Below are 27,255 nucleotides of genomic sequence, written 5' to 3'. Positions count from 1 at the left end.
AAAACAGATAAGGACATTAAAAGAAAAGAAAATCCTAAGTCCCTACTCTTCATGAACATAGATATAAAATCCTTCACAAAATGTTAGCAAACGGAATACAGAAACATATAAAAAGGCTCTCATGACCAAGGGGAATCTGTCCTCAAACTGCAAATTTGACATATAAAATCTATCAGTATAATTCATCCTCTTAACCGGATCAAGAAGAAAACAATGATCATCTTAATAGCTGCAGGAAAATCATTTGACGAAATTCAACACTCCATCATCCAAACAAAATTCTTAGCACGTGAAGAATTTTTAGGAAAAAAAAAAGAATTTTTAGAAAGTTCCTCAATTGAATATGAAAGGCACGTGTAAAAAAACTTACAGGTCACCTCCTAGCAATGATGAAAGACTGAATGCTTCCCTCCTAAGATTGGGAAACACACAGGAAATTCTCATAACTCCTAGTTAACTCTGGCCTAGAGGTTCTTAGCCCCTGTAACGAGGAAAGAAACAGGCAAAAACCTTGCAGATTGGAAAGGAATATACAAACTGTATTTACTTGTAGACATGCATCCTAAGTGGCTACAAGATCAATAAGTCCCCATTGAAAATGAAAATTTTTAAAAATATCATTTATACTAGTTTAAAAATCATGAAATTTTGGAAGAAGTTTTGCAAAATATGTGAAAGCGCTCTAGAACACAATGATGAAGCATCATGAAGAGAAACAAATGGAAAGATACGTGAGGTGTGTGCACTGGAAAAACAGACACTGTTAAGATGGCATTTCATCCAGGGCGGGGAGGGGGACTCAGTGGCAGAGCACATGCTTAGCCTGCATGAGGCCCTGGGTCCCATCCCCAGCACCCACAGAACAAAGCAAGTCAGTGCTTCCAACCTGATCTATAAAATAAACACAACCTCAATGAAAATCCAAGCAGACTATTTTCGAAGTTAGGGAACATCTGTTTTCAAAGCATAGGGAAATGTAAAGGCCATAAGCAAAATTGGAGTTCTTCCTCTACCTTATCTGAAAGTAACTGTAAAGGATTGGTGATTTGACCCATGAGGTCCCAGGGAAACGATCATCAAGACACATGGTCTCAGGTCAGAGTAAAGAGTGCAGAGAGATCCCCCAGTTGAATGGTCAAATGACTTCAACTGAGGCACCAAGATAATTCGAGAGAGAAAGGGAAGAGTTTTGGACAAACGGTACCAGATATGGAGGAAAAAGAAGCTCAATTCTTCCATCACGCCATACATAAAAATTAGTTCAAGGAGGGCTGCAGTTTTATATTTTAGAAGATAAAACTATAAAGCTTCAGAAGCAAAGCGCAAGGAGAGATTCATGACCTTTGGGGGGAACGAAGATTTCTCAGAACTGCAGCAGCACTAACTGTAAAAGAAAAAAGAGAGAAACTGGGTTTCATAAAAATTTTAAAACCACTGCTCATCAAAAGGTCCTATTAAAAATAAATAGGCAAGTCACAGATGAGAAGAGAAAATTCCTACTACATGTATCTGAAGAAGGAATATATACTCAAGATCTTTACAGGGCTCGTCAGATATATAAGAACAAGAATTCAAATCACCCAACACAAATGGCCAAAGACTTGAGTGGACACTTCATAAGGGAAGATATATGAATGTCCAACATGAAAAACTGCTGCACATGGTTAGTTATCACAAAGATGCAGATTAAAGCCACACCAAGGGCTGGGGCTCAGTGGTCGAGCACCTGCCTAGCATGTGTGAGGCACTGGGTCTGATTCTCAGCACCACAGATAAATAAATAAAATAGAGGTCCATCAACCACTAATAAAAATATTTTTGAAAAAAACAGCAAGATTCCACCACCCATCCACCAGAATGGCTAAAATGAAAGCCAGACAACATCAGAGATTGGTAAGCCCTGCATGTGGCTGATACAAATACAAAATGATACTATCTGGCTGGAAGTGCTGAGTGCTTCCATTGCAACATAAGCCCTGGATTCATCCCTGCACTGAAAAAAATTTAAAAAATTCATAAAGTTAAATATGGAAATATCCTATGATCAAGCCATGCCATTCCTAGATATTTATCCAAGAGAAATTATTATATGGCCACAAAAAGGGTTTTTTGTTTTTTGTTCTTTTGATACTGGGGATTGAGCCCAGGGGTGCTTAATCCCTGAGCCCCATCCCCAGTCCTTTTTTATATTTTATTTAGAGACAGGGTCTCACTGAGTTGCTTAGGGCCTTGTTAAGTTGCTGAGGCTGGCCTCCACCTTGCGATCCTCCTGCCTCAGCCTCCTGAGCCGCTGGGATTATGGGAATGTGCCACCATGCCTGGCCCACAAAGTTTTAAACAAGAAATATGCATAGAAGTTGTAATCACATGAGCCTAAGATGAAAAGAACACAGGTGTCCCGACACAGGCAAAGAAAGAAACTCGTCTAGGCCATACAGTAAGAGAGCTAACTACCGAGTGGTCACCACATGGAGAATCCTAAAAACATCAACCTGAACGAGTACCATATACTGAAGAGCAGAGTACACAGTGTCTGATTCCCTTTATGGGGAGTTGAGAATGGGCAGAGGTAGCCTGTGGTAACAGTGGTGGCCCAGGGTTGGGGACTGGAAGGGACAGGAGGTCTCTGGACTCACGGTCATGTTTTGCTGCCTTTGAAGGGGTGTGCATGGCATGAACACCCACACCTGTCCAAACCAATTAGCCTGTGTATCTAAGATGTGTGCATTTTTTGTGTGTGGGGGGGATTCTGGGGATTGAACTCAGGGGCCCTCAACCACTGAGCCACATCCCCAGTCTGATTCTGTGTTGCATTTAGAGACAGGGTCTCACTGAATTGCTTAACACTTCGCCATTGCTGAGGCTGGCTTTGAACTCGAGATCCTCCTGCCTCAGCCTCCCAAGCTGCTGGGATTATGGGCATGCGCCACCATGCCCAATTAAGATGTGTGCATTTTTACATGGAAATTACACCCCACTTCAAACATCAATAGCTTTTAAAAATCAGATATCGTGAACAACTTTATACTGACATATTTGGAAACTTAGATGAAAGGGACTAATTCCTAGAAAAATATGACATATTGAAAGTAACTCAAGAAAGAAAAATGGAACATTTAGAAAAATTCTTTGATCATTAAAGAAACAGAATCAGTGTTGAAATATGTCTCCTAGAAAATTCTAGACTCATATGGCAACATCAGAGAACTCCATCAAACATAAAAACCCATTCTAATATCACATAGAGGTTGCCAGAAACAGGAAAGAAAGAAACATACTCCAACTCCTTTTATGGGCTCTGATAACCCTGACACCTAACTATAAAAAAAGTTCAATAGTGAAAGGAAAATCATACGCCAATATGATTCTTAAATACAGATGCAAAAAATCGAAATAACCCAATGTAGCCTAACCAAGTGGGGTTGATTCCAGGAATGTGAAGCGGACTAGACTTTAGAACATCAAGGCCACGGAGATTAAAGACTCAAAAGACCATCAACAGCTGTAAGACAGCCATTATTACAACTGCACGTCCATTCCTAATTTTAAGATATTTTAGTCAGCTTTGCATCACTTGACAAAATACCTAGAAAAGCAACGTTGAAGAGGAAAGATGTTCTTTGGCTCACCGTTCAGAGTCTCAGTCTGTGGTCGGCGGCTCCATTGCTAAGGCCTGGGGTGAGGCACAGCACATGTGAGAGCTGTGGCAGAGCCAAGGTCTCCCCCTCTTGGCAGCCAAGAAGCAGAGAGAGAGCAGTCAGGAACAAGAGAGTCCCAAGGGCAGCCCCCAAGACCCTGCCTCCAATGAGTTTCCCCACCTCCAGTTCCCAGCATCTCCCAAGAATCTGTTCAGCCAATCTCTGAATGGGAGAGTCCACCAAGCCTTCCACCTGCACGTCTTGGGGGACACCTCATATCCAAACTGTGACAGGTGAAACAAAACAGAAAAAACCAACAGCAAACAAAAAATAGGAAAGAATGTCTTGAACTGGATGCTCTACTCAAACCCTACCGAAAACATCACGTCTTTGGTAATGAAATTCGGAAAACTTTCCTCTGGATACAGAGAACAAGGCAAGAATGTTGCTGATCCCCATAAAGGCCTACTGGGGGGTCCTCGGGGGTCCTCGCTCGAGCGCTTAGGCAGGAGGACAAGTATTAGAGTAGAAAGCAGATAATAGGAACTTAAATATGCTCTTATTCACGGATAATATGAACTCGTACACAGGAAACCTAAAATAACCTAAGGATCAATTATTAAATGAGAGTTTAGCAAGATGACCGAACACGAACTCTCAACACAAAAATCACCATTTCTACATACCAGTAATAAATGACAATATTAAAAAAATACCATTTGCAGCTACACATAAATATGTAAGTAGGAATAAGTCTAACAGATGGTCTCTTGATCTCCCTAGAACTAGTTTAAAATAACAAAGGAGAAATAATTAAATTTAATAGAAATCAAATACAGTTAATAAAATAATAAAATTAATTTAATAGAAATTTATGAACTTTGTTGGGAGTCGTTAAAGAAGATCTATGACCGATACGCCCTGTCCATGAATGATTGTTACACTGAACACTCCCGAAGGAGTATTCTAATACAGCCAATGTAATCCTAATCAAAGCCTCTATTTTTTCATTTTTTAATGTATTTTTTGATCCTTTCTATGTTATGTTTACTGTTTTAAGCTAAAAAATTGTGTATATAAGAGCTCATAAAACATAAATGTACAGCTGAAAGAATTACCAGCATCTAAAATCTTGCATAGGCAAGCCAAAGTGTTTCAGAATTTTGTATTGTTTATTCTTAAGAAAAAATTTTTCAAAAATATTTTTTAGTTGTAGTTGGACACAATATCTTTATTTTATTTGTTTATTTTTATGTGGTGCTGAGGATCGAACCCAGTACCTTGCACGTGCTAGGCGAGCACTCTACCACTGAGCCACAGCTCCAAGAATTTTTTTTATTATTTAATAATAGAATACATTCAGTGTCTACTGCCAAAATTTGAAAATGAAGATATATATACAATATCTAATTCCCCAGGAGTTAGCAACAAGAACATTTGGGTATAGAGCTTCAAGAGTTTTGTTCTGGGGTTGGGGCTGGGGCTCAGCGGCAGAGTGCCTACCTAGCATTTGTGAGGCACTGGGTTCGATCCTCAGCTCTGCATCAAAATAAACAAATAAAATAAAGGCATGCTGTCCATCGGCAACTACAAAATATAAATACATAAATAAAAATCTTTTAAAAAAGAGTTTGTTCTGTGCTGTTACAATGATGTATACATCCATGTGTCATTGAAAACTCAAATGTGAGCAGCCCCCACTATGGTCCATATTTATTCCACTCATTAAAAAAAAAATCTTTTCTAGTTGTAGGTGGACACAATACCTTTATTTATTTATTCTGTGGTGCTGGGGACTGAACCCAGGGCCTGGCGCATGCGAGGTAAGCAGTCTCTCAACTGAGCTCTACCCCCAGCCCTGTTCCACTCTTATGAAGAATTAAAAAACATGAATCACAGTGCCATTTTCCCGTGGTTCATCTCTGGTAATTTATGAACATATTCAACCAGTCACTGCTCATAAAATAAGTACTCACTGTGTTGTACACCTCCTCGATGGTTTCTGGTCCTTCAGTGGATTTAGCCCACACTTTCAGCTTTCCGGGTGAGCCTCTCTCCAGCTGCTGAATCTGGCAGGAATCAGTGGTGTCGTGAGTCCATGGGAAGTGACAGGAAGCTAACCAGAGTGGGGGGGGGGCATGGGGGGAACTCCGTGGACCAGGCAGAGAGACAGAAAGGAACACTGTCACAGCGCCACGTGGGAGGGTGCAATGCACTAGCTGAGATTAGAGGCAGCATGAATAGGAAATGAAGGGAGGATCCCAGGCCTTGGTTGAATGAGCTGATCCTGGGATACTTCCTGAGAACTGAGATGGGCAGGAGGATTGCAGGGTTTAGGAGGAAAAGGCAGAGATCCTCTAACTTTGTCCTCTTAAATCCCAGATGCTTTGGAGGGACCCAAGTGGTAACCCCCAGCAGGCAGCTGTTAGGAATGAGTGCAGGGATTGGGAGCTACCAATCTGAGTCATTAGCATGTAAATGACTAAAACTAAAGAGCAGCCAGAAGACCACCCAGGTTAAAAAAAAAATGCAGAGACGCCAGGGTTGAAAAACAGGATGCTGGATTCTCAGGCTGAGTGGGGACTGGGTGTATAGCTGAGTGGTAGAGCGCTGGCCCATCCTGGGCCAAGTCCTGGGTTCCAACCCCAGTACCACATAATGTAAAACCAAACCACAGACCCTGGAGCCACAGAAGGCAGGAAGGAGAGCCCTTGAAACCAGAGGAATGTCACACAAAAGGAATGTCACCTTCCCCACAGGCTGTCAGGAGGCCCAGTAAGGTGAGCACAGAGATATGACCACTGGGTCTCCCAACAAGCAGCTTCACCAAGCAGGTGGGAGTCAACTAAGTGTGTAAAGGAGGCAAGGAATTGCAACTGGCAGACAGAGAAGCTCTTTCTGTAAAGAGAAAAGGGAAAATGGGGACCAACCAGGTGTGCAGGGCTTATTAAAGATGGGACCTGCTAAGGATGTCCTTGAAAGAGCCTTCGAGAAGATCTAGGATCTCCAGGGTAAGAGCCAAGGACAAGTGAGACCAGTTTTGTGGTTTTTTTGGGGCGTGGGTTCAGTATTTGCAACACTATTTAAGTGCAGAGTCATTTATTTAATGAAATAAAGTGAGAAGGGGTAAAATTAAAAAGTTAAAATGAGAATTAGAACAGAAAGGGATTCAAGGGCCATTCAGACTCACCTTCACAGGGACAAATTTCCTCAAGAACTTAACGCCATGTCTCTCCATGTAGGAACCCACTTTCTCTGCCATCTCTTGATCAAAGCCGCGAAGAAGGATTGAACGCACCATAACGGTCACTTCTAAGCCAAAGCTCGCCAGAAAGCCTGCGCACTCCAGGGCGACGTAAGAGGCTCCCACCACCAAGGTCTTGCCGGGGCAGTAAGGCAGAGAGAAGAGGTCGTCACTGAAAACAGAGATGGGAAGGAGAGGACGTGAAGCAAGGCCCTGGATTTCAGTGCATGATGACCTGGGCTGGCCCACGCGCATCGTGGGACCTGGATGGAAGGACACGACAGGAAACAGCCTGGGTGTCTGTGTCTGAGGCTCCCGTGGGGGGACGGGAGGCGGACACTCAGCTTCATTCAACATCAAATGAGATCACAAGTATTTAAAAAACAAAAATAGGAAATATTAGACTGCACTGAAAAGAAAATGGTTGGTTGTTTTGGCAGTGGGTGTGTGTGTGGGCACGTGGATGTGTGCACACATCCAGTATGTATTGTGTGGTCGCCTGAATTACAGTGCAACAGAAATGCTTTCTCTCCTTTTCCCTCCCCCTTCCCTATCTATCTATCTATCTATCTATCTATCTATCTATCTATCTATCATCTACCTACCCATCTATCGTGTGTATCTATTTAGTAGTCTATCAGTCCATTCATCTATGTATCTATCTATCCGTCTATCAGTCTATCAATCTATCTATCTAATAGTCTATTAGTCTATATCTATCTAAGAGTCTGTTTAATCTCTCTAATACTCTATCAGTCAATATCTATCTGTCTATCAGTCCATCTATCTATCTAGTAGTCTACCAATCCATCTGTCTATCTATCAGTCTATCTCCCTCGTAGTCTACAGTCTATGTCTATCAGTTTATCTAGCAGTCTATCATTTCATCATGTCTATCTATCTAGTAGTCTATCAGTCCATCTGTCTGTGTATCTGTCTATCCATCTATCAGTCTATAAAATCTGTCTATATCTATCAGTCTATGTAGTAGTCTATCAGTCCATCTGTCTATCTACCTAGTAGTGCATCAGTCCATTTATCTATCTATCTAGTAGTCTATCAATCCATCTGTCTGTCTATCTACCCATCTATCAGTCTATCTCTCTATCTTCCTAGTAGTCTATCATTCCATATCTACGAGTCTATCTATCTAGTAGTCTATCAGTCCATCTGTCTCTCAGTCTATATATCTAGTAGTCTAGGGGGCTGGGGATGTGGCTCAAGCGGTAGTGCGCTCGCCTGGCATGCGTGCGGCCCGGGTTCGATCCTCAGCACCACATACCAACAAAGATGTTGTGTCCGCCGAGAACTAAAAAATAAATATTAAAAAAATAAATAAATAGAAAATTCTCTCTAGTAGTCTATCAGTCCATCTGTCTATCTACCCACCTGCCTGCCTACCTGCCTTGTACTGCTGGGGATGGGCCTTGGGCAGACTGGACAGTTAGTGGACCACTGACCTACCCCCCAGTCCACAGCTGCTCTCCTACGTCAGCCCGCCCAGACAAGTCTGCAGCCATGGATAGCAGCCTGCAGCACCTCCCGTGCTGACCCACAGGGACCTGCCATTGCAAGTGCGGAGGGGGCCGTGTGGCTCCTGACCATCGGCTTCCCATTGACCCCCTCACCCTAAACCCTGACACTAATTGCATTTGTCTGTCTGAAGCTTACAACCAAATTCCTCCGCCATTCCCAGCAATCATGGAGCAGCCCAGCATATTTTGGGTGTAAGTTTTACCACTGACCCTGTTTACTTGATCTTATTTTCTCTGTCTTATCACTTGACTTAGCTTCCTGCCTTGCATGTACTTTTGTTACCGATTCAAATCTTTTGTGCAATAAGATAGAGAGTGAACAAGCTGGAAACACAGACGTAAGGCAATTTATCAATTTAAAACCATCCATTTACTCTTACCTCGTAACACAGTATTCTTTATCCCCTTGGATGCCCAAGTACCGTGGCCTTTCACCGGTTGCTATGACAAACTTTGTAGCAGAAAAATAACTTTCCTGTCCTTTTTTATTGGTTGCCTTGGGAAAGAAGGAGAGCAAACTTCACTTATTCCACACACTGTACAGTACACTGGACAAGACGGGCGCCACCCAGACCAGGGCTCCTGGTTCACCAGGATGAACCACGGTGCAGCGTGGTGGGCACCTCGGACCAGAGCCGCCTTCACAGAACAGGCATGGTCAAGGGCACAGGGGGGCTGGAAAGCGACGAGGAAACCAGCCCAGGGTGGCTTCAAAGGAGGCATGAGGTGCCCAGGGAGGGTCGATTGAGAGCCGTGCACAGGACCAGGACAGCATGCAGGCCTGCAAGGGCCGGGACCTGGGGGACAGCAGGGCTGGGGGTGCAGTGGTGAGGTGAAACCGAGAGCGGCCATCTGTGGACTGCGACCTGTGACACCCTAGGCCCCACGTCCACTTGTCCTCCCCTAAAACTGTTCTGATCTGGTCTTTTAGTCACAGCAGCAAAAAACCTGACTAAAACAGCTGTTCAACCATCTGTACCAGGCATATTATTATTATTTGAGAAATAAAACTGACGCTGCATTTCTACAGTGTTTCCTGTGAAGGATACGATTCAGATCAGTCATGGAACTTTGCTTTTTAACCTGGTGCTGGGGGTGAAATCCTGCGCCTCGAGCAGGCTGGGCACGTGTTCTACCTCTGAGGTCCCCACTAGGTCCCCAAGTTAAGGTTTTAAGAGCCACCTCAGCCCAGATCCTTCTGAGGTAACACCTGACTACAAAATAATGGGAAATCTTGTCAAGGTCACTTCACACTGTGCCATCAAGGCCAAGTGTGGAATAAAGCGGATGCTGAGGGTGATACCTGGCTATTGATCCTAACTCTAGCGAAAACTTCTGTGTTCATCAAAATGATCTCATTTACCTTGTGCACTGGTCTCAGAGTGTGCAAACATTACGCATATAAAAATATAAAATAATGTTACATACTATATTAAATATAATAACACACATTACACATAATAAGGCCATATATATAGACATTATATTAATATGTGTATAATATATATTATTGCATTTTAAATGACATTGCTTTTACCAATGCTTTTATAATAATATATAGAGACTTTTAGGTAAGGTTTCACTTTTAGAAAGGATTCCACTGCTAAAATGTTGATCTTTCTAGTCTTGTGAACTTTGAAGTCTCTGGTCTGAACACTTTCTGTTAAGATGGCGATAGAATCAAAGGCAAATAATAATTTTAAATTAAGAGTTCTTGGAAAAGCAATTTCTTTCAATTTGCACAGGCACATAATCAACAAACACAGCCAAGAACAGGCCTCTGTGTGAGTTTAAGGCAAGTGTGAGCAGGTCTAAGGAAAGGCCAAGAGAAGGGCAAAAAATTCAGAAAGTACCTTGATTTTATGATGGTCCACAAATTCCCCATAGGCATTGACATAGGTCACTCCCTTCTCCCTCAGTGACAACCTGTAGCTCCAGTTGAGAGAGCCGATGTGGTTCTGAATGGCTTCTGTCAGGGTGTTCCAGTTGTGCTTCACTGAAACGACCAGGTGAAGGCCCAAAGTGACCTTGACGCTTAATGGTAAGTTATATACAGCCATGCGAGAACTACCAGCTACTGCTTTAAAAATCGAACATTGACTGAAGACAATTGGCAACTTCCATCTCTCTTCCTATCTTATATTACAAAGCACATGCAAGAAGCAGAGTTCCAAAAAGAAAACTGAGGGAGCAGGTGTGGTGGTTCACGCCTGTCATCCCTGCAGCAGGGGAGGCTGAGACAGTATTGCAAGTTGGAGGCCAGCCTCAGCAACTTAGTGAGGCCCTAAGCAACTCAGAGACCCTGTCTCTAAATAAAATATGAAAAAGGGCTGGGGATAGGGCCCAGTGGTTAAGTGCCCCTGAGTTCAATCTCCAGTATAAAAAAAAGTAGGCATATGCCCACATCAACTGGATCAGAATCCCTCAGGATAAAGACAAGTCATTTTTATCTTTTTAGAAACTCCACCAGATATTCTGACACTCAGCCATGATGGAGAGCACAGCACACAGTCAGCTGGTCACCATATGTAGTCAGTCCCACAGGCTCAACATCTCTAAACCCACCCCTGCACTCCAGCCAGACTTCAGTCTTAGCTCAGGTCTCTGTCATTTCTTGCCTCCCTACGCAATTTCTTTTTTCCCTTGGTGACATCAGAGGGATCAAGCATCCAAACTGTAGTGCACGCTCCTCTCCTGCTGAATGAACTCCTCAATGGCTGCATTAATTGTGGGTAAAATCAACCCCTTATGATAGCACTTCAGGGCCTACGACATGCTGACCTCTCTAATCTGATTTCTCCCAACATCACGTGCCTATTCTTTACCCCACCTGCTCCTGATCCATGTTTTGTCTGGGCTGTGTCTTAGCACATCTTTATAACTGCTGCTGTCCTTCATGTTCCTTTTCTCTGTGGATCAAGGGTCACCTTGTCCCAGAAGAGCGTCTAAACTCTCCCCGACCTCAAAGCTGCATTAGGTGCCCGTCAAGTCAATGTGCACACCAGCCCAGTCAATTTGAGTGCACACAACGGATCTCCTTGACCATCTCACCCAACAGAATTACGTGCAGGAACTCCATTGTCCTCCTGTCTGCCCAGCCAATAAGTGGTTATGGATGAATTTGTTTCTCACCTTTCATTAACCAAAAGACAACATAACAACTGATAAAACAGAAAATGGTATCAGAGTAATAGATCAAACTCAAACAACTACTGATACTATTCTAATTTCCTCATGCTTGAACAAATTCTGAAAACAGTGATCATTAATCTTCCCATTTGGCTAAGGGCCTGGAATTGCTAGAGCTGAAACAGCTCCCTCCCTAGGCAGGAGGACCACAAGAGTGGAGCCATCTCTACAGTCTCTGTATCTGCCTCGTACACAGTGGGATTTTTTTTTTTTTTTTTTTTTTTGTACCAGAGACTGAACCCAGGGGTGCTTAACCCCTGAGCCCCATCCCCAGCCCTTTTAAATTTTTTATTTAGAGTCAGGATCTCACCAAATTGCTCAGGGCCTCACTAAGTTGCTGAGGCTGGCCTCCATCTTGTGATTCTCCTGGCTCAGCCTCCTGAGCTGCTGAGATGGCAGGCGTGTGGCTTCTAATAAATGCTTACCAAATGATTTTCAAGCTCAACTATAAAAATCGCACATATCTAAGAAACCTACATTTCTTCCCTCCCCATCTACATTTCATAAATCGTTACTCACCCTGTTGATTATACTCCCAGCCAAATTTCCTTGAGTCCTGCAAGGCCTGTCCTAGAAGGGCAGCCTGGTGCATCAGTTTCTTAGGAATACAGCCAACATTCACACAAGTGCCTCCAAGGCCTGAGGAAGAAAGGAACAGTGGGTGTGGGGGTGTGTGTGAGTGCAAGTGTGTGTGTGTGTGTGTGTGTGTGTGTGTAATTTCAAACACCTGCACAGTGTTATTAAAACACACAGAACTGAACAGAAACAAGAGAAGGCAAAGAGAGAGAGAACGAGAGGGGAAGACACAACTGCATGCACACCACAAGAATAACAGAAGGAAAAACAAGGTCCCTTGTTCCACTATATGAAACTGTAGGCCGAAAGGTTCAGAGCCAGCTTGAATGTTAAAAGTGACTTTTGCATTTTAGCATCAGGGTTCTAGAAAATTCTAGAATGTTCATAAAGAAGTTATTACAAGATGTGGGCTGGAAGAGCAAGAAGGAACGGCACAGCGCCCTAACCAGGAAAGCAGTCCATGTGCAGGGCAGGAAGCCCGAGTGAGGGCCTGACCCAGAGGGTGTCACCCACCTGACAGAGGTGGCCTTCCGGGAAGAAGGAAGGCAGCCCCAGTGACTGGCATGGAGGAGCCAGAGCCATAAGGATCCCCAGCTCCACTCTGCTCTGCTGTCCCTCATTGTAGCAAACTGGCCAACCCTGACCAGAAGCCAGAGGACCAGGCCACCAACTGATCCGTCCTCGGGGCACGGAGCAGGGCAGAGACGGAAGGAGAACACGGTATAGACAGAAAACACCCAGCACAAGGCCTATGTGCTCTGTTTGACAGAGAGGAAAACTAACCTGGCAGGTGACCACTCTGCCTACAGCACCCGTCCTAGGGCGGGAACCATATCGTGTCCCTTACTTAACTAAGCTGTGATGACCATGGATCCTAATGCCACTGACTTATCGTGTGGCCACTCAACTCAATTATGACATTGGTGCAGAAACACCCACAAAAATGTCTATGGCAACTCAGGTGACCAGGACATAGGTCACACACTGTGGTCACTGTGTAAACATCAAAGGGGGAGCACCCTCCGGTCACGGATTTTTTTTTTTTAATTTGCAAAATGTCCCTCCATTTATCTTGGCACTGTCACCACCGATGACCCAAGACCTGAGACTTGGCCTCCTCAATTGTGGAAGGGACTACTTCAGCTCTTGAGCTTCCTGTGGGACTAAGAGACGTCACACGTATAAAACGATGCACGGAAAGATCAGAGAACGCACAGCTTACCCCAGGATGTGCCCTGAGGTGAAGGGACCACAAAGTCGAGGACCATGACTTTCTTTCCCAAAATGGCTGCTTCCTACAACAACAACAACAACAACAACAACAACTATATTTAAAGTGCAAGAAGTCAAATCAAATAAAGAAAAATTCTCTCATTCCCCAAATAAAAACAGTCTGTTTTTCTGGGATAACATGGTCTTTTCCCTGAATGAAAATGGCTGATAAAATAAAAGCTTAAGATTGTGATGTTAACATTAAATATTTTTGTTTAAAACAATAAGCAGACGAGATGCTTATGTCAATGGCCAGGAAAAATCACCTCCAAGGGCACCTTGTTTTTTTTGTTTGTTTGTTTGTGTTCGTACCTTAGCACACGAGAGACCACCTGAACCACCACCAATGACAATAAGATCATAATCATTCGCGGAGCCTTCCTGCAGAAGCTTCTGTAACAGCCCGCTGTGATGTGCCTGTGTTTGAGCAGAAGGAGAAAGAACACCGTGTGACTTCACGATCCAGAGCTGTGCGCTCACACCCTGCCCACAGACAATCTCAGGGCCAACAGGCCTACGATTGACCCAAGGCAGAACTGCCCATTTCTCTGCGTGTTGGCCAAGTAGAGTCGAAGTGGTTAGAAGGTGTGTTGTGACCTATACCAGACAGGCAGCACATGTCAAATGGCCAAGAGGGCTGTGGCCTTGTCCGTATGGCAGACAGGGTCAAGTGCAGTGGAATAACCAAGCATCCCTTTTCAAGATCCTTGTTTCTCTGTGCTAATGTGTCTGTCTCTCTCTCTCTCTCTCTCTCTCTCTCTCTCTTTTTTTTGGTACTGGGGACTGAACCCAGGGGTGCTTAACCATGGAGCCACGTCCACATCCCTTTTTATTTTGAGACAGGGCCTTGCTAAGTTGCTGAGGCTGGCCTCTAACTTGCAATCCTCCTGCCTCAGCCTCCTGATCCACTAGGATAACCAGCATGCACCACTGTGCCCAGTCTGTGCCAGTCTTTGTTTTAAAAACAACTGTTACACATTACCAGCAATTTTTTCTTGATTTCTTATACATCTGTCTAAATTTTATAGCTATACTTGTGAACTTCCTATACAAAACAAATCCCTTGCAAATTTTTCTTTCTGTAAGGATCACGACACTGGTTCTGTACCAGAGTCGCTTGCTCCTGTGGCCCGTGTGGTGGCCAGAAGCAGTTCAGAAGAGGTGAGAGTCTGATACGTGACTCAGCAAGCCTTCTTTATGCCAAGTCAATTGCCCAATCCCCCAAGCTCAGTTTTAGAAATGACAAGCTCAAACCAGCCCTTCCCGAGAGGGACAAAGGTGCTTATTTCATAACTTCAGGGATCGGCCAGATGCTATGTGACCAATGAAGGATGTGCGCCCACGATGGCTTGTAAACATCCTAAGAAGAGCTCCACCGGCCTCCTTACTCTTTGAAGTGCTCAGGGAAATCCATCTCAAAGCTCTTAACCTGCACCCTGTGTTCGGTGTCCAATCGGCATCGATTTCATTTACAAAAAGTCTTGGGGCCAACAGACCTACCACTCACCTAAAGTTGGAACTGACATTTCTCTGCGTGCTGCTCAAGTAGGGTGGAACTAGTTAGGATGTGCTACCCAAGAAGAAGCCTTGTGTTTCTGAAACAGGTCTGCTCTCTGGGTACCCCCAGGCCCAATCTCTGACACCATAATCCGGGTGGGGACTGCTGAGGCCAGCTCCAAACGTGCGTAGGGGCAGTAATGACAGCACTCACCACCTTGCGCACTGGGTGGCAACTTCTAGAACTAATAAAGCATGCTGTTACCTAATGACACGGATCGCCCATTCACATGCAATGCACACAATCATTTCTTTCCCAACCAAAATATAATTCTTTTTTTTTTTTTAAAGAGAGAGTGAGAGAGGAGAGAGAGTGAGAGAAAGAGAGAGAGAGAATTTTTAATATTTATTTTTAGTTCTCGGCGGACACAACATCTTTGTTGGTATGTGGTGCTGAGGATCGAACCCGGGCTGCACGCATGCCAGGCGAGCGCGCTACCGCTTGAGCCACATCCCCAGCCCCCCAAAATATAGTTCTTAATTAAGATTTCAACTCAGGGGCTGGGGAATGTGGCTCAAGCGGTAGTGCACTCATCTGGCACGGGGCGCTGAGTTCAATCCTCAGCACCACACACAAAAATAAAAAATAAAGATGTTGTGTCCACCGAAAACTAAAAAAAAATATTTAAAAATTCTCTCTCTCTTTCTCTCTTTAAAAAAAAAAGATTTCAAATCAGTATTTAGTCAATCGCTGGTGGCTAACATTTGCATACATGCACAAAAGAGAATGGAATTTTAATTAATAAACTACTTATAAAATAAGGATTGTTTTTTAATTGTGTGTGGGGTGCAAAGGATCCAATGCAGGGCCTGTGCATTCGAGGCAACCACTCTACCCCTGAGCCACATCCCCAGCCCCGTAAATATCAATTTTGTATCGATTACTACCTAACAGAAGGACTCCTGTCCATTTCATGCATTTTAGAAATAAAAATAATCCATATATAACATCTACGACTAATATAATAAAATAAAGGTACTGTGTGTATGTATATTAGTTGTAGATGCACACAGTACCTTTATTTTATTTATTTATTTGTATGTGGTGCTGGGGATAGAACCCTGTGCCTCATGCGAGCGCGGCGAGCTCTCCACCCCTACGGATGAGAAAGTTAACGTCAATGGCCCTGAGCAAATCAGTCATCCCAGGGTCAGCGGCCTTGCCAAGAATTCTAATGATCCTGACAAGACTGCGGGCGCTGACCTCATTTTACAGGGGAACAGCCTTCCTTTTTCTCCCCACGAGGAGGAGCAGACCTGTCCTGGCCCCAGGGGACACACCTATGTGGCCTGGTAACCTCATTCAGAAATGCTCTCCTTCTTGCTCCTGAATTCAGGTTGGTAGAAAAGCTCATCTCCTGTAGTCATCAGGGTTCGCTGATAACCATCCCAAGGGATTTTCCACTTTACAACTTCAAAATGACCAAGTCAAAAGACTTCTGAAAGCCATTTCCTCCTCTTTTAAATGCTTTTGAGAACAGAACGAGGACGAGAGGCACGGAGGGCTTACCTGGAACGTCCTGTCGCATCCTCCCACGTGCACTCTATTCACAAAGATGTTGGGCACGGTCTTCTGATTAGTGATTTCTGTCAGCATTTCTTGAACACGGATCCCATCATCTAGAGAATAAAACGTTCAATAAAGACCCTGTGTCAATGGTGCCAAGTAAATCAAACTGAAGGGTCACAGCACTACAGTGCTCACAGGGACACACCTGGGACAGGTGACACATCTGTCATGTGTTCATGACTTCATGAAATGTCGACTCCAGAGAAAACCTTGGGAACCTAAAGATCAATCTATCGATCCCTCTAAAAATAGAGGCTGGGGCTGGGGCTCAGGGGTACAGCACTTGTCCAGCACATGTGAAGCACTGGGTTGGATCCTAAGCACAGCATAAAATATAAATAAATAAAATAAAGGTATTGTATCTACCTAGTACTAAAAAAATAAAATAGAGCCTTCTGCCAGGCACAGTGGCACATGCCTATAATGCCAGTGGCTCGGGAGGCCGAGGCAGGAGGATCGCAAGTTGGAGGCCAGCCTCAGCAACGGCGAGGCCCTGAGCAACTCAGGGAGACTCTGTCTCTAAGTAAAATATAAAAAAGGGCTGGGGACGGGACTCAGGGGTTGAGTGTCCCTGAGTTCAATCCCTGGTACTAAAAAAAAAAAAAAAAAAAAAAAAAAAAAAGCCTTCTAAATTAGCTTTTTAAAAAATCTTCTTAAAAATAACTTTATATTTTTTTATATGGTGCTGAGGATTGAACCGGGTCAGATTTTGTTTTGTTGCTTAGCCTCACACATGCTAGGCGAGTGTTATGCCACTGGGCCACAACTCCAGACCCTGAATTAGCTTTTGATTTATAATTCGACAATTATAAGAACCCTCTCTATTGTTCCAACTCAGAAAAAATTTCCTATAATTACATTTGGAAATCTGTACGAGCATAGACTAAAATAGACTCTCCATTGCTGAAAATACAAGTGGGCCAAGACTATCTAAGATTGCCGCATGTGGTGTACTCTGCAGAGAAACCTAAAGATTCAAAAGTATGTTGGGTGGGGTGGTGCACATCTGTCATCCCAGCAGCTCAGGAGGCTGAGGCAGGAGGATCGCAGGTTGGAGGCCAGCCTCAGCAACTTAGCAAGGCCCTCAGCAACTCAGGGAGACCCTGTCTCTAAATAAAATATAAAAAGAGCTGGGGACAGGGCTCAGTGGTTAAGCACCCCTGGGTTTAATCCCCAGTACCAAAAAAAAAACTCAAAAGATTCAAGACTATTTCACTTCCCACAGTGACATGGAGGAAATAGCCAGTTTCATGAAGACAGGGATCAGGTATTTTCTGATCATGACTGTCCCCAACCCTGCAAAGCACCCCATGTGCAAAGTGCTCAAAGAATCAAACGCACAGATGCCAAGGAGTCTAAAGTATAAAACTAAAATCTCCATGTGCTCCCCTCCGTGGGTGACACAACCAGGAAGAGGAAGTCTATTTCTTTCATTCATTACAGCTTCAGCTATTTTGCTCGCGAGTTGGCAGATCCATTTGAAATACCTCAAATATTCCAAGTAAGCAGCTTACATATTTTCCTCCCACTCCCTTCCCTCAAATATGAAAAACATATAATAAGAAAATCTACACCAAATGATTTGTCACATAAGGACTCATTTTCTGCTTGGTTGAACATACACAAAAATGGCTCATCTCACCCAAAGAGACAAGAGCAAATTGAACTGAAGCAAGCCCAGGGGAAGAAGTCAATCTTGCTGGCGTTCGCTGCAGACAACACGGTGCACTAACTCTCTACTTACCAACTTGATCAAGTTCCAAGATGTTACAGTCGACTCCCAGAGAAGAAAAGAGTTCTTTCACCTGTAACAAAGATCCACCTGTTTCAACAAGTTAGGAAATATGGCAGAAGAATAAGAGATGTCCACAACAACGTTCTTTGGGAATAGGAGTTGGGCCTGTTGTTTTTTAATTTATTTTTCTAGTTGTAGATAGACAGGGTGCCCGTATTTTATTTGCTTGTTTTTGTATGTGGTGCTGAGACTCAAACCCCGGGCTCTGCTGTACTGCTCTGCCACTGAGCCCCAGCCCCGTGACCCGTTTTTAACCCTTTCTACTACACAAGTTCCCGGAATAACCTCAACCTTCCCCATGCCCTCTTTTGACATATCTGTCTCCTTATGACTCCTGTTTTAGTCAGCTTTTCGCTACTGTGACTCAAGGACCCTCCAGCACCACTGCAGAGGGGGACAGGTTGACTTGGGGCTCAGGGTGTCCCAGGTCCCAGTCCACAGACGGCGGCCCCACTCCTGGGCCGAGGGGATGCAGGACATCATGGAGGAAGAGTGTGGGGAGGGAGCAGCTCCCATGGGGACCAGGGAGCAGGGACTCCACTCTCCAGGGACAAATGGAGACCCCAAGCCACGGCCCCAGGGCCGCCTCCTCCCCACACCCCACCTCCCTCCAGGGGCCACCAGGGAACCCCCAGGGAGCCATTCGGTGCTGCGGTTCAGGCCTCACACCCCTCACTCCTCCTCTGGACCTTCCTGCATCGCCTCCCACAGGGGCTCTGGGGACACTCACAGCCCCATTATAACAACTCCCAAATCTGCAACTAGTGCTCAAACCTCTCTTCTGACACCAGGATGCCCCAAAGGTACCATCTTCCAAAAGCAACTCGCCTTCTTCCCAACCTACCCAGGACAGGTCATTTGCTGTTGTAAGTCACTGAGACACAAAGATGGACACGACACGGTGGCGGCCCTCTAGTAGGGGAACAGGCATGGTCCATCATTGGTGTAAATAAGAGACCCCAGAGACTGCTGCTGCGACAGGGGACAGAAAAACAACAGCATGGGTGTCCCCTGGACACCCAGGATCAGGACCTGGAGCCAAAGTGGCACTGGAACGCCTTTGCAAAGGAATCACTGGGCAACATCATCCAGCCCCAAACTCGCTCCCACCCACCGTATTACAGTAATTACTAAGTCTGAATTCTCCATCTTGAACTGCTTCATCTTCTTAGTTCCCTACAGTCGATATCTTAGTACGCGACATCAATATTTACTAATAGAATTTCTCAGTAATATCCCAAAAGTTCTTCCTGCACCAGCTTTGTCAAACCCTCTGGTTTTCAAAATGGCAGTCAAAGTGACCTCTTCAAACCCATTTTGTGCCACATTCCTTAAAACCCTTTAGTGCAGCCAAGCGTGCTGGCTCATGCCTATAATCCCTGCTCGGGAGGCTGAGGCAGGAGGATTGCAAGTTGGAGGCCAGCCTCAGCCACTTAGCAAGGCCCTAAGCAACTCAGGGAGACCCTGTCTCTAAATAAAATGCAGAATAGGGCTGGGGATGGGGCTCAGGGATTAAGTGCCCCTGGGTTCAACCATCAGTACCACCACCAACAACAAAACCCATCAAAACCCTTCAGCACTCTCAGCACTTTACACAAAACCCAGAGGTCCCACTTCCACTCAGAAGGCCCACTCCACGGCCAAGCGTGTGAGAAGACACAGAGGCCCAACCTGCCAATTCAAAGGTGTTTCCTCCATTCTGCTCTTGACACATGCACTGTATTTTGGCTGACAGCCACGGTGTCCCCGCCCCACACTGGCTGTTCAGGGGCTCCCACCACCCGGGAGCACACTGCCCAGTGGCCACCTCATGGGCCGCCCAGCTAAGCCGCCATCCTGACAGCTTGGCCTCTGCACATGCTTCCTGGCTGCTGGTAAAGAACAGGCAGCTTCAGAGGCCCTGCACACACTGGGGTCAGCCTGGTGGGATGACAGCGCCCCTCTGAGGCTGCTTCAGATGGCCTCACTCTGGAGCCTGTCCCCTACACATGACCAAGCAAAAAAACCACAGGCAGGACACTGTGTACATGCCCAACCTGGTCCTTTCTGTCCATACACACAGCCCTCCTCCCACCCCCCACAAGCTCAGTCTGTACTGCTTCCCCTAAGTCCCAACAAACCCTTCCAGGGGGTATTATTTGCTGATTCATGATGTCCACCTGGAGCAGAGTAGGCTGAGCTAGGTCCAGGAAGAGCTGTTAACACTAAAGGCTGCTGGCACTCAAAGTGGCCAGAAGCGGGAACTGGCGACAGAGGGTGACTATGAGAAGGCGAGCTTCTGGGAGCTGCAGGTAAGGCGGCCGGGTGAGCTGCTAGCTCCGGCCGCAGGAGGAGCTGTTAGTTGGAGCTGCTACAAGAGAACGGGGAGAGCTGTTACTGCGCCCGGTAAGGGAGCTGTATTTGCCTGCTGGCGATTTCCATCTGAACTGAACCCAGAGCCCTTGGCCTACTGGGAACACATGTGCAACAGCGAAAATTGTTTTCACAGGCTCTGGAAACTTCCTAAGTGCCTCAGCAAATGAAGAGACTTTATGCAAGGAAATCAATGAACTCTCAGTCACAGCAGGGAGAGTCCAGCCCCTGAGCTGCACATCCTCCTCCTCCTTCCCTCCCCTGATGGGAACCCCAGTTGAAGTGTGGCCTAGAAAACAAGCTCCCAATCTCTCTCAGAATAGCAGGCACCAGCACCTCTCACCACCCCCCACCTCTCACTCTGAGTCACTGAGGCTCAGTGCTCCATCGGCCCCTCTGAGATCAAAAGCCACATACCCCAGCTGTGGCACAAGGGAGATACTGGGACCATGATCCCCACCATCACAGTTTACCTGTAAGGTAAAGTCCCAAGCTGGGAAAGGCAAGCCAAAAAGAAATCCCCTTATAGAGTCCTACTCATCAGGTCCCTGTCCCCACTCCCAGCATCCTTTTGGGGTAGTGGTGGGGCAGATACCAGGGGATGAACTCAGGAGCACTCAACCACTGAGCCCCATCCCCTGCCCTATTTGGTATTTCATTTAGAGACAGGGTCTCACTGAGTTGCTTAGGGCCTTGCTTGTTGCTGAGCCTGGCTTTGAACTCTCGATCCTCCTGCCTCAGCCTCCTGAGCCACTAGGATGACAGGTATGTGCCACTGTGTCCAGATGCTCCTCCTAGTTCTTAAACAAGACCTCAGAGTTTTGGCCCAATGGAGATGCAGACCATGAGAGCAAAGAACTCCAGAGCTCTTCCCACAAGTAGCATCACACATGATAGCATAATATTGATAATTTTCCTTTAAGATCAGAAAGGAAGCCTGCTTTTGTCACTCTATTTCAACACAGTGTTGAAAGTCCTAACCACAGCAATAAGGCAAGAAAAAGGAATTGGACAAATTCTTGTCCAAATTGGAAAAGAAGTAAAATTATCTGTGTTCACAAGCAGCATAATCTTATATGTACAAAACTTGAAGATTTCAAAGACACATACACATCGACATTGTTAGGATGTATAAAATCAGCAAAGTTGCAGGGCACAAAGTCAGGACAACTAGTTATTTTCCATATACTAATGATGGATGAGTCAACCAGGAAATTAAGAATTCCATTAACAATGGCATGAAGAGAATTAAACTGCTTAGGAATACACTTAACCGAGGAAGGTAAAGACTTATACACTGAAAACTACAAACTACTGCTGAAAGAAATAAAAGATACCAATAAATTGGAAGACATCTTGTGTTTCAAGGATTGGAAGACTTTTAAGTTGTTGTCAATAATACACCAAGCAAGCTACAGACTCCATGCAATCCCTATCAAAAATCTCAATGATGTTTCTTTTTTCAAAAATTGAAATCTTTCCTAAAATTCAGATGGAACTTCAGGGAGTCCTATATAGCACACACCCCCACCCCCCGCAAAAAAAAAAAAAATGAAATCTTGAAAGCTGGACATCTCTTGCTTCTTGATTTCAAAACTTACCACAAACCTACAGTAATCAAACATAAGGAGACTGGCCTGAACACAGACCCACAGAGCAAGAGAAGGGAATGGAGAGTTCTGGAAGAGTCTTGATTTTTGACAAGGGTGCCAAGACCATCCAAAAGAGAAAGTACGGTCTCCAACAAATGGTACCAAGGAAATGGCTATCCACAAGCAAAAGAATGGAACTGAACCCTGACCTAAAACCAAGTACAGAAACGAACTCAAAATGGATCAGAGACCTAAATGTAGGAGCTAAAACCCAGAAAACTCTTAGAAGAAGTCAGTAGCTGGTCAAAGTGGCACAGGCCTGTAATCCCAGTGGCTGAGCAGGCTGAGGCAGGAAGACAGTGAGTTCAAAGCCAGCCTCAGCAACTTAGCAAGCCCCTGTCTCAAAATAAAGAATAAAAAGGGCTGAGGTTGTGGCTCAGTGGCACAGCACTTGCCTAGCACGTGTGAGGCCTTGGGTTTGAGTCTCAGCATCACATATAAATAAAAAAAAAATAAAGGTCCACTGACAATCAAAAAAAAATTAAAAGGGAAGTTTTTTTTTAAAGGGGGCTGGGGATGTGGCTCAGTGGTTAAGCACCCCTAGGTTCAGTCCCTGGACAAAAAATAAATAAATAAATAATGAAAAATTTAAAAAAGACACAGGGCAAAGATATTGGATTTGGATATAACATCAAAGGCACAAGCAACAGAAGAGAAAACAGACAAATTTGATCTCACAAAACACAAAAGGTTTGGTGCAGCAAAGGACACTATCAACTAAGTAAAAAATCAGCCAAGCAACTTCACGGATCGTTTACAATGACATACTTAAAGGATCACAACCTACATGATACAGAGAACTTCTAAAGCTTAGTAACAAAAAACCTTAAACACATCTTAAAACAGAGCACTTGAACAAAGCATTTGAATAGATATTTCTCCAAAGAAAATACACCAATGGGAAATAAGCACATACTATTCAACCTCACTGATCTTTATGGAAATGCAAATCAGACCACGATGACATGCCACCTCATCTATCATGATAAGTATTGCTTTAAGAAAACCACACACACACACCAACTAACAAGTGTTAAAGAAGATGTGGCAAAATCGGAACCCGGTGCACTGTTGGTAGGAATGTAAAACAGTGTTCTACAGAACATTGAAAACACGAAGACCTTATAAGTCCGCAATTCCATTTCTAGCAAGGTACCTAAAAGACCTGAAAGTAGTGACTCAACAACTATATGCTTATGTTCACTGTCAGATTATTGACGACAGTTAAGGTAGAGGCTGCTCAGATTGCTTGCTAATGCTTGAATGGACCAACAAAATGTGCTCTACTTTTTACAACGGAATACTATTCAGTTTTAAAAAGGGAAAGAAAATTCTTTTTTTAAATTTTTTATCTGTTCTTTCTCTATAATAAATACAGACATGGAGCATAACTTATCCGAATTAGGATCCCATTTTTGTGGTTTCATGTAATGTGGAGTTTCACTGGTCCTGTCTTCTGACAGATGCTACAACATGGATGAATCTGGAAGATATCACGCTAAGGGAAATAAGCCAGACACAAGACACAAACGCTGTATGATTTCACTAGGATGAGGTAATAAATAGTCAAATTCATGCGCAGGAAGTAGAAGGGCGGTTACCAATGGCTGGGGAAGAGGAAAGGGGAGTTAACATTCAATGGGTATAGAATTTCAGTTGAAAAAAATGAAAAATTTCTGGATATGGAGGGTGGTGATTGTTGTGCAACACTGTGAATTTTGTCCCAGGGATTGTACCCATGGGTGCTTAAATCTTATTTAGACACAGGGTCTTGCTGAGTTACTTGTGGCCTCGATAAGTTTCTGAGCCTGGCCTCCAACTTGCCATCCTCCTGCCTCAGCCTCCCAAGCTGCTGTGATTACTGGTGTGTGCCACTGCACCCAGCAGTCAAATGTCACGGAATTATACTCCTAAAAATGGTTACAACTATACATTTTATGTGGCATGTGTTTTACCACAATGTGTTTTAAAAGCTAACCAAGAGAAGAAAAAAATTTTAAAGTGTATGAATTCGAGAGTGAAGAAACATGCATCAACACTAATGCAGGAATGATGTTTCAAAAATCAGAGAATTTTCAGCCAGGTGCAGTGGCACATTCCTGAAATCTCAGTTATTGGGGAGGCTGCGACAGGAGGATCTCAAGTTCAAAGCCAGCCTCAGCAACTTAGTGAGGTCCTAAACAACTCAGCAAGACCTTGTTTCAAAATAAAACATAAAAAGGGCTGGGGATGTGGCTCAGTGGGAAAAGCACCCCTGGGTTCAATCCCTGGTGCCAAAAACAAAAACAAAATAAAGACCCAAAAAAAGAACAAACTATAAAGGGAAAAAAAATGATAGGTTCAGCTACATTCAACTTGCAAACTTCACTGGACCACAATATCCCATAGAAAGAAAAATAAAAAGTCATATATGTATGTATATATACACATATACATACCCAAAGGGTTAGTATGCAAAACATATAATGAAGGTCTACAAATCTGCAAAACAAAACAACTCAGTGGAAAAATAAGCAAAAGACCCAATCCGTTTCCTAGAAGAAGAAATTCAAATGAACCATAAACATGTGAATTTCATCAAGGAAATGTAAAATTCAAGCCACTTCATTACTGCAGGAATAGCAAAAATTTTAAATATCAGCAGTTAGCAAAGTTTCAGACTGAAAGAAACTATTATATACTACCAGGAGGGCAAACCGGTATAACCACTTGGAGGAGCAACTGTGCATCACCTTAGGAATGTGTGTGACTTCATGCATCCTCTACGGCCCACCAACTCAGCTTCAAGATACCCTAGAATTAAGTCTTATATGTGTGCATGGGAGGTATGTCCAAGAATAGGCATACATATTGTTTTTAAGAACAAAATACCAGAAACAGCATAATCTAATCCTATGGTCTGATTCACCCTATGGAATAGCACAGTAAGAAAAATTAATGAGCCACAAGGACAGGTAGTAACATGTATGAATCTTGAAAACACACACTGAAGGAAAAAGCTGCAAAAGAATCCAGGCGTGATTCTGCTTAAAGTCCCCAAACAGGGCAAAAGAAACAAAATATTGTTTAATGACATATATATGCAGAGGAAACGGAAAAGAAGAGTAGTAGTAGGTGGTTAACCTTGGGGTGGGGCGGCTTCCAGGCCACTCAAATCATTTTATTACTCTTTAAAATTGATATGCATGAATAGAGGTTCTAAGAAACTATAGATATACCTCAATGTAACCTCGAATTTGAATAATAGCTTATCATTTCATGAGCCTGACCCAAGAGTTCAGGGCTTTGCATATTATCTTCCAACTTTCATTATTCCATCTCTCTGCTAATGTGAAATAAATTTCAAAATGTTCAGAGTCCCTACTTTACAGGTGGGTTATCTTCCAAAGGCCCATTTCTAAGTGGGTTACCCTTAACACTCAGTAGAGTTATCCCTCGAAATAACGCTGAGCGCCTACCCAGCCCCAAAGTTCATGTGCAGAAGAGTTTAAAGTTACCCCTGACTTTTTAATCCTCTTCACAGCCTTCCTTTACCTTCCTTATACAAGATGTGGAAAGGCAGCTTCTGCCCAGCTCTGGAACCGGGTCAAGGTCACCCAGTTTTTATCAGTGGGATCTGAATTCTGCTCTGCGGAAGTCGTTCCCTCTGTTTGCACCACCATTTTTATCAAGACAAAACTTTATTTAAAAATTATTTTTTTTCCTGTCTTGATACACATTTTTAGCCAGCCAACATCAAGTTCAAAGCCAGCAGAGCTAGGACAAGCGGGTGACCAGCAGGCAGCAGTCCCAGTTCCAGGTCCCAGGACTCAGCCGGGCTGGGCTCCCAGCTCCCGAGGCCCCGCCCCACCACGGTGCCCCGCCCTCTGCGTCCCTCCCGAGGCCCCGCCCCTCCCCTGAGGCCCCACCCCCCGCGTCCCTCCGTCTCCCCGCGGCCCTCCCTGCGCTCGGCGCCTACCCGGGAGCTGTGCGGGCAGTAGGTCTTGCTGAAGATCATCACTCGGCTCCCCTCGATGAGGTTCTTGACGCGGCGCCGCATCTCCTCCCGGGCCTCAGGGGGCTGCTGGCTGGTCCCGGGAGCCGACAGGCGGGCGCGGCGCCCGGGAGGCGATGACACGGGCACACCGCGGACGCTGGCTAGGCGACGGTTGGGGACACTCATTTTCCCCATCCTCGGCGATGTCTGCGCCGTCGACAGTGTCGGCGGTGGTGGGGACGGTGGCTGCTCCAGGGCCTCGCTCTCACTCCCGGCCGGACGGGGCCGGGTCTACGTAGGAACCTGGACGAGGGTGGCGGCGGCACCCGAACTGCGGCCGAGCGCGGCGGACTTGGCCCAAACTCCACACGCCCCCGCACTGGCCACGAGCCCTGGGGGCGGCCGTTCACCTCGCCCCGCCCCCTGGGCCGCCCTCGCCCCGCCCCCGGGCCACCCTCGCCCCGCCCAGCCCGCCTGGCCCTGCGCATGCGGACTAGGCCGCCCGTCAACCGGGCGTGCGAGTTGGCAGCCTTTGAAGAACGCGCTGGGCTCAGCCTTCATCCCCCTGCAGTCTGGAGGTTGGAAGCCCCTCGCGGGACCGCCTGGTTGGGGTGCTGCCGCCCAGAGGTGGCCTCTATGCAGATCCCGCATCTAATACTCTCCACCTGGTTAGCAGAGTCTAAGGGACGGCAGACGTCTCTATTGCATTTAGGGAAGTTTGCAGAAAGCCCTCTGTAGGAAAGACTGGACTTCCAAACTCTGCAGGTCCCGTCGCCGTGCAGTCTAAGGGGAAGATCCCAGGACCCCTCCCTCCCGATTGCGAAGAAGTCTGGAGACTCTAGGGCCACCTGTGCCGGACCAAGAGTCCCGCCCACTGTTTGGGGGGGAGGCCAGAGAGC

The 27,255-nt window shown here is 45.2% G+C and overlaps 1 protein-coding gene across 5 annotated transcripts in view; it reads right to left on the bottom strand.

The window, feature by feature from the left end:
• Positions 1 to 27,032, bottom strand: part of TXNRD3 (thioredoxin reductase 3) — a 53,871-nt gene extending 26,839 nt beyond the window's left edge. The window contains exons 1-10 of one of the 5 annotated variants that reach the window (XR_014019900.1): positions 26,339 to 27,030; positions 18,326 to 18,386; positions 16,522 to 16,631; positions 13,767 to 13,871; positions 13,405 to 13,477; positions 12,126 to 12,245; positions 10,271 to 10,413; positions 8,798 to 8,913; positions 6,829 to 7,054; positions 5,615 to 5,707 (exon numbers count right to left, since the gene is read on the bottom strand). Coding sequence is in view for 4 of the 5 variants with exons in the window: in XM_081276333.1 (XP_081132459.1) it covers positions 5,615 to 5,707; positions 6,829 to 7,054; positions 8,798 to 8,913; positions 10,271 to 10,413; positions 12,126 to 12,245; positions 13,405 to 13,477; positions 13,767 to 13,871; positions 16,522 to 16,631; positions 18,326 to 18,386; positions 26,339 to 26,551 (1,260 nt within the window). In the remaining variant the exon portion in view is untranslated. Of the gene's footprint in view, positions 1 to 5,614; positions 5,708 to 6,828; positions 7,055 to 8,797; positions 8,914 to 10,270; positions 10,414 to 12,125; positions 12,246 to 13,404; positions 13,478 to 13,766; positions 13,872 to 16,521; positions 16,632 to 18,325; positions 18,387 to 26,338 lie in introns of all 5 variants that reach the window. The other 4 variants (XM_081276333.1, XM_081276334.1, XM_081276331.1 and 1 more) reach the window with 4 other exon arrangements.
• Between the last annotated feature and the right edge of the window lie 223 nt (positions 27,033 to 27,255).

This window comes from Spermophilus citellus (genome assembly GCF_964194105.1).
Source record: "Spermophilus citellus genome assembly, chromosome: 19".
Lineage (NCBI taxonomy): Eukaryota > Metazoa > Chordata > Mammalia > Rodentia > Sciuridae > Spermophilus > Spermophilus citellus.
This window is presented reverse-complemented; position numbering and strand designations above follow the sequence as displayed.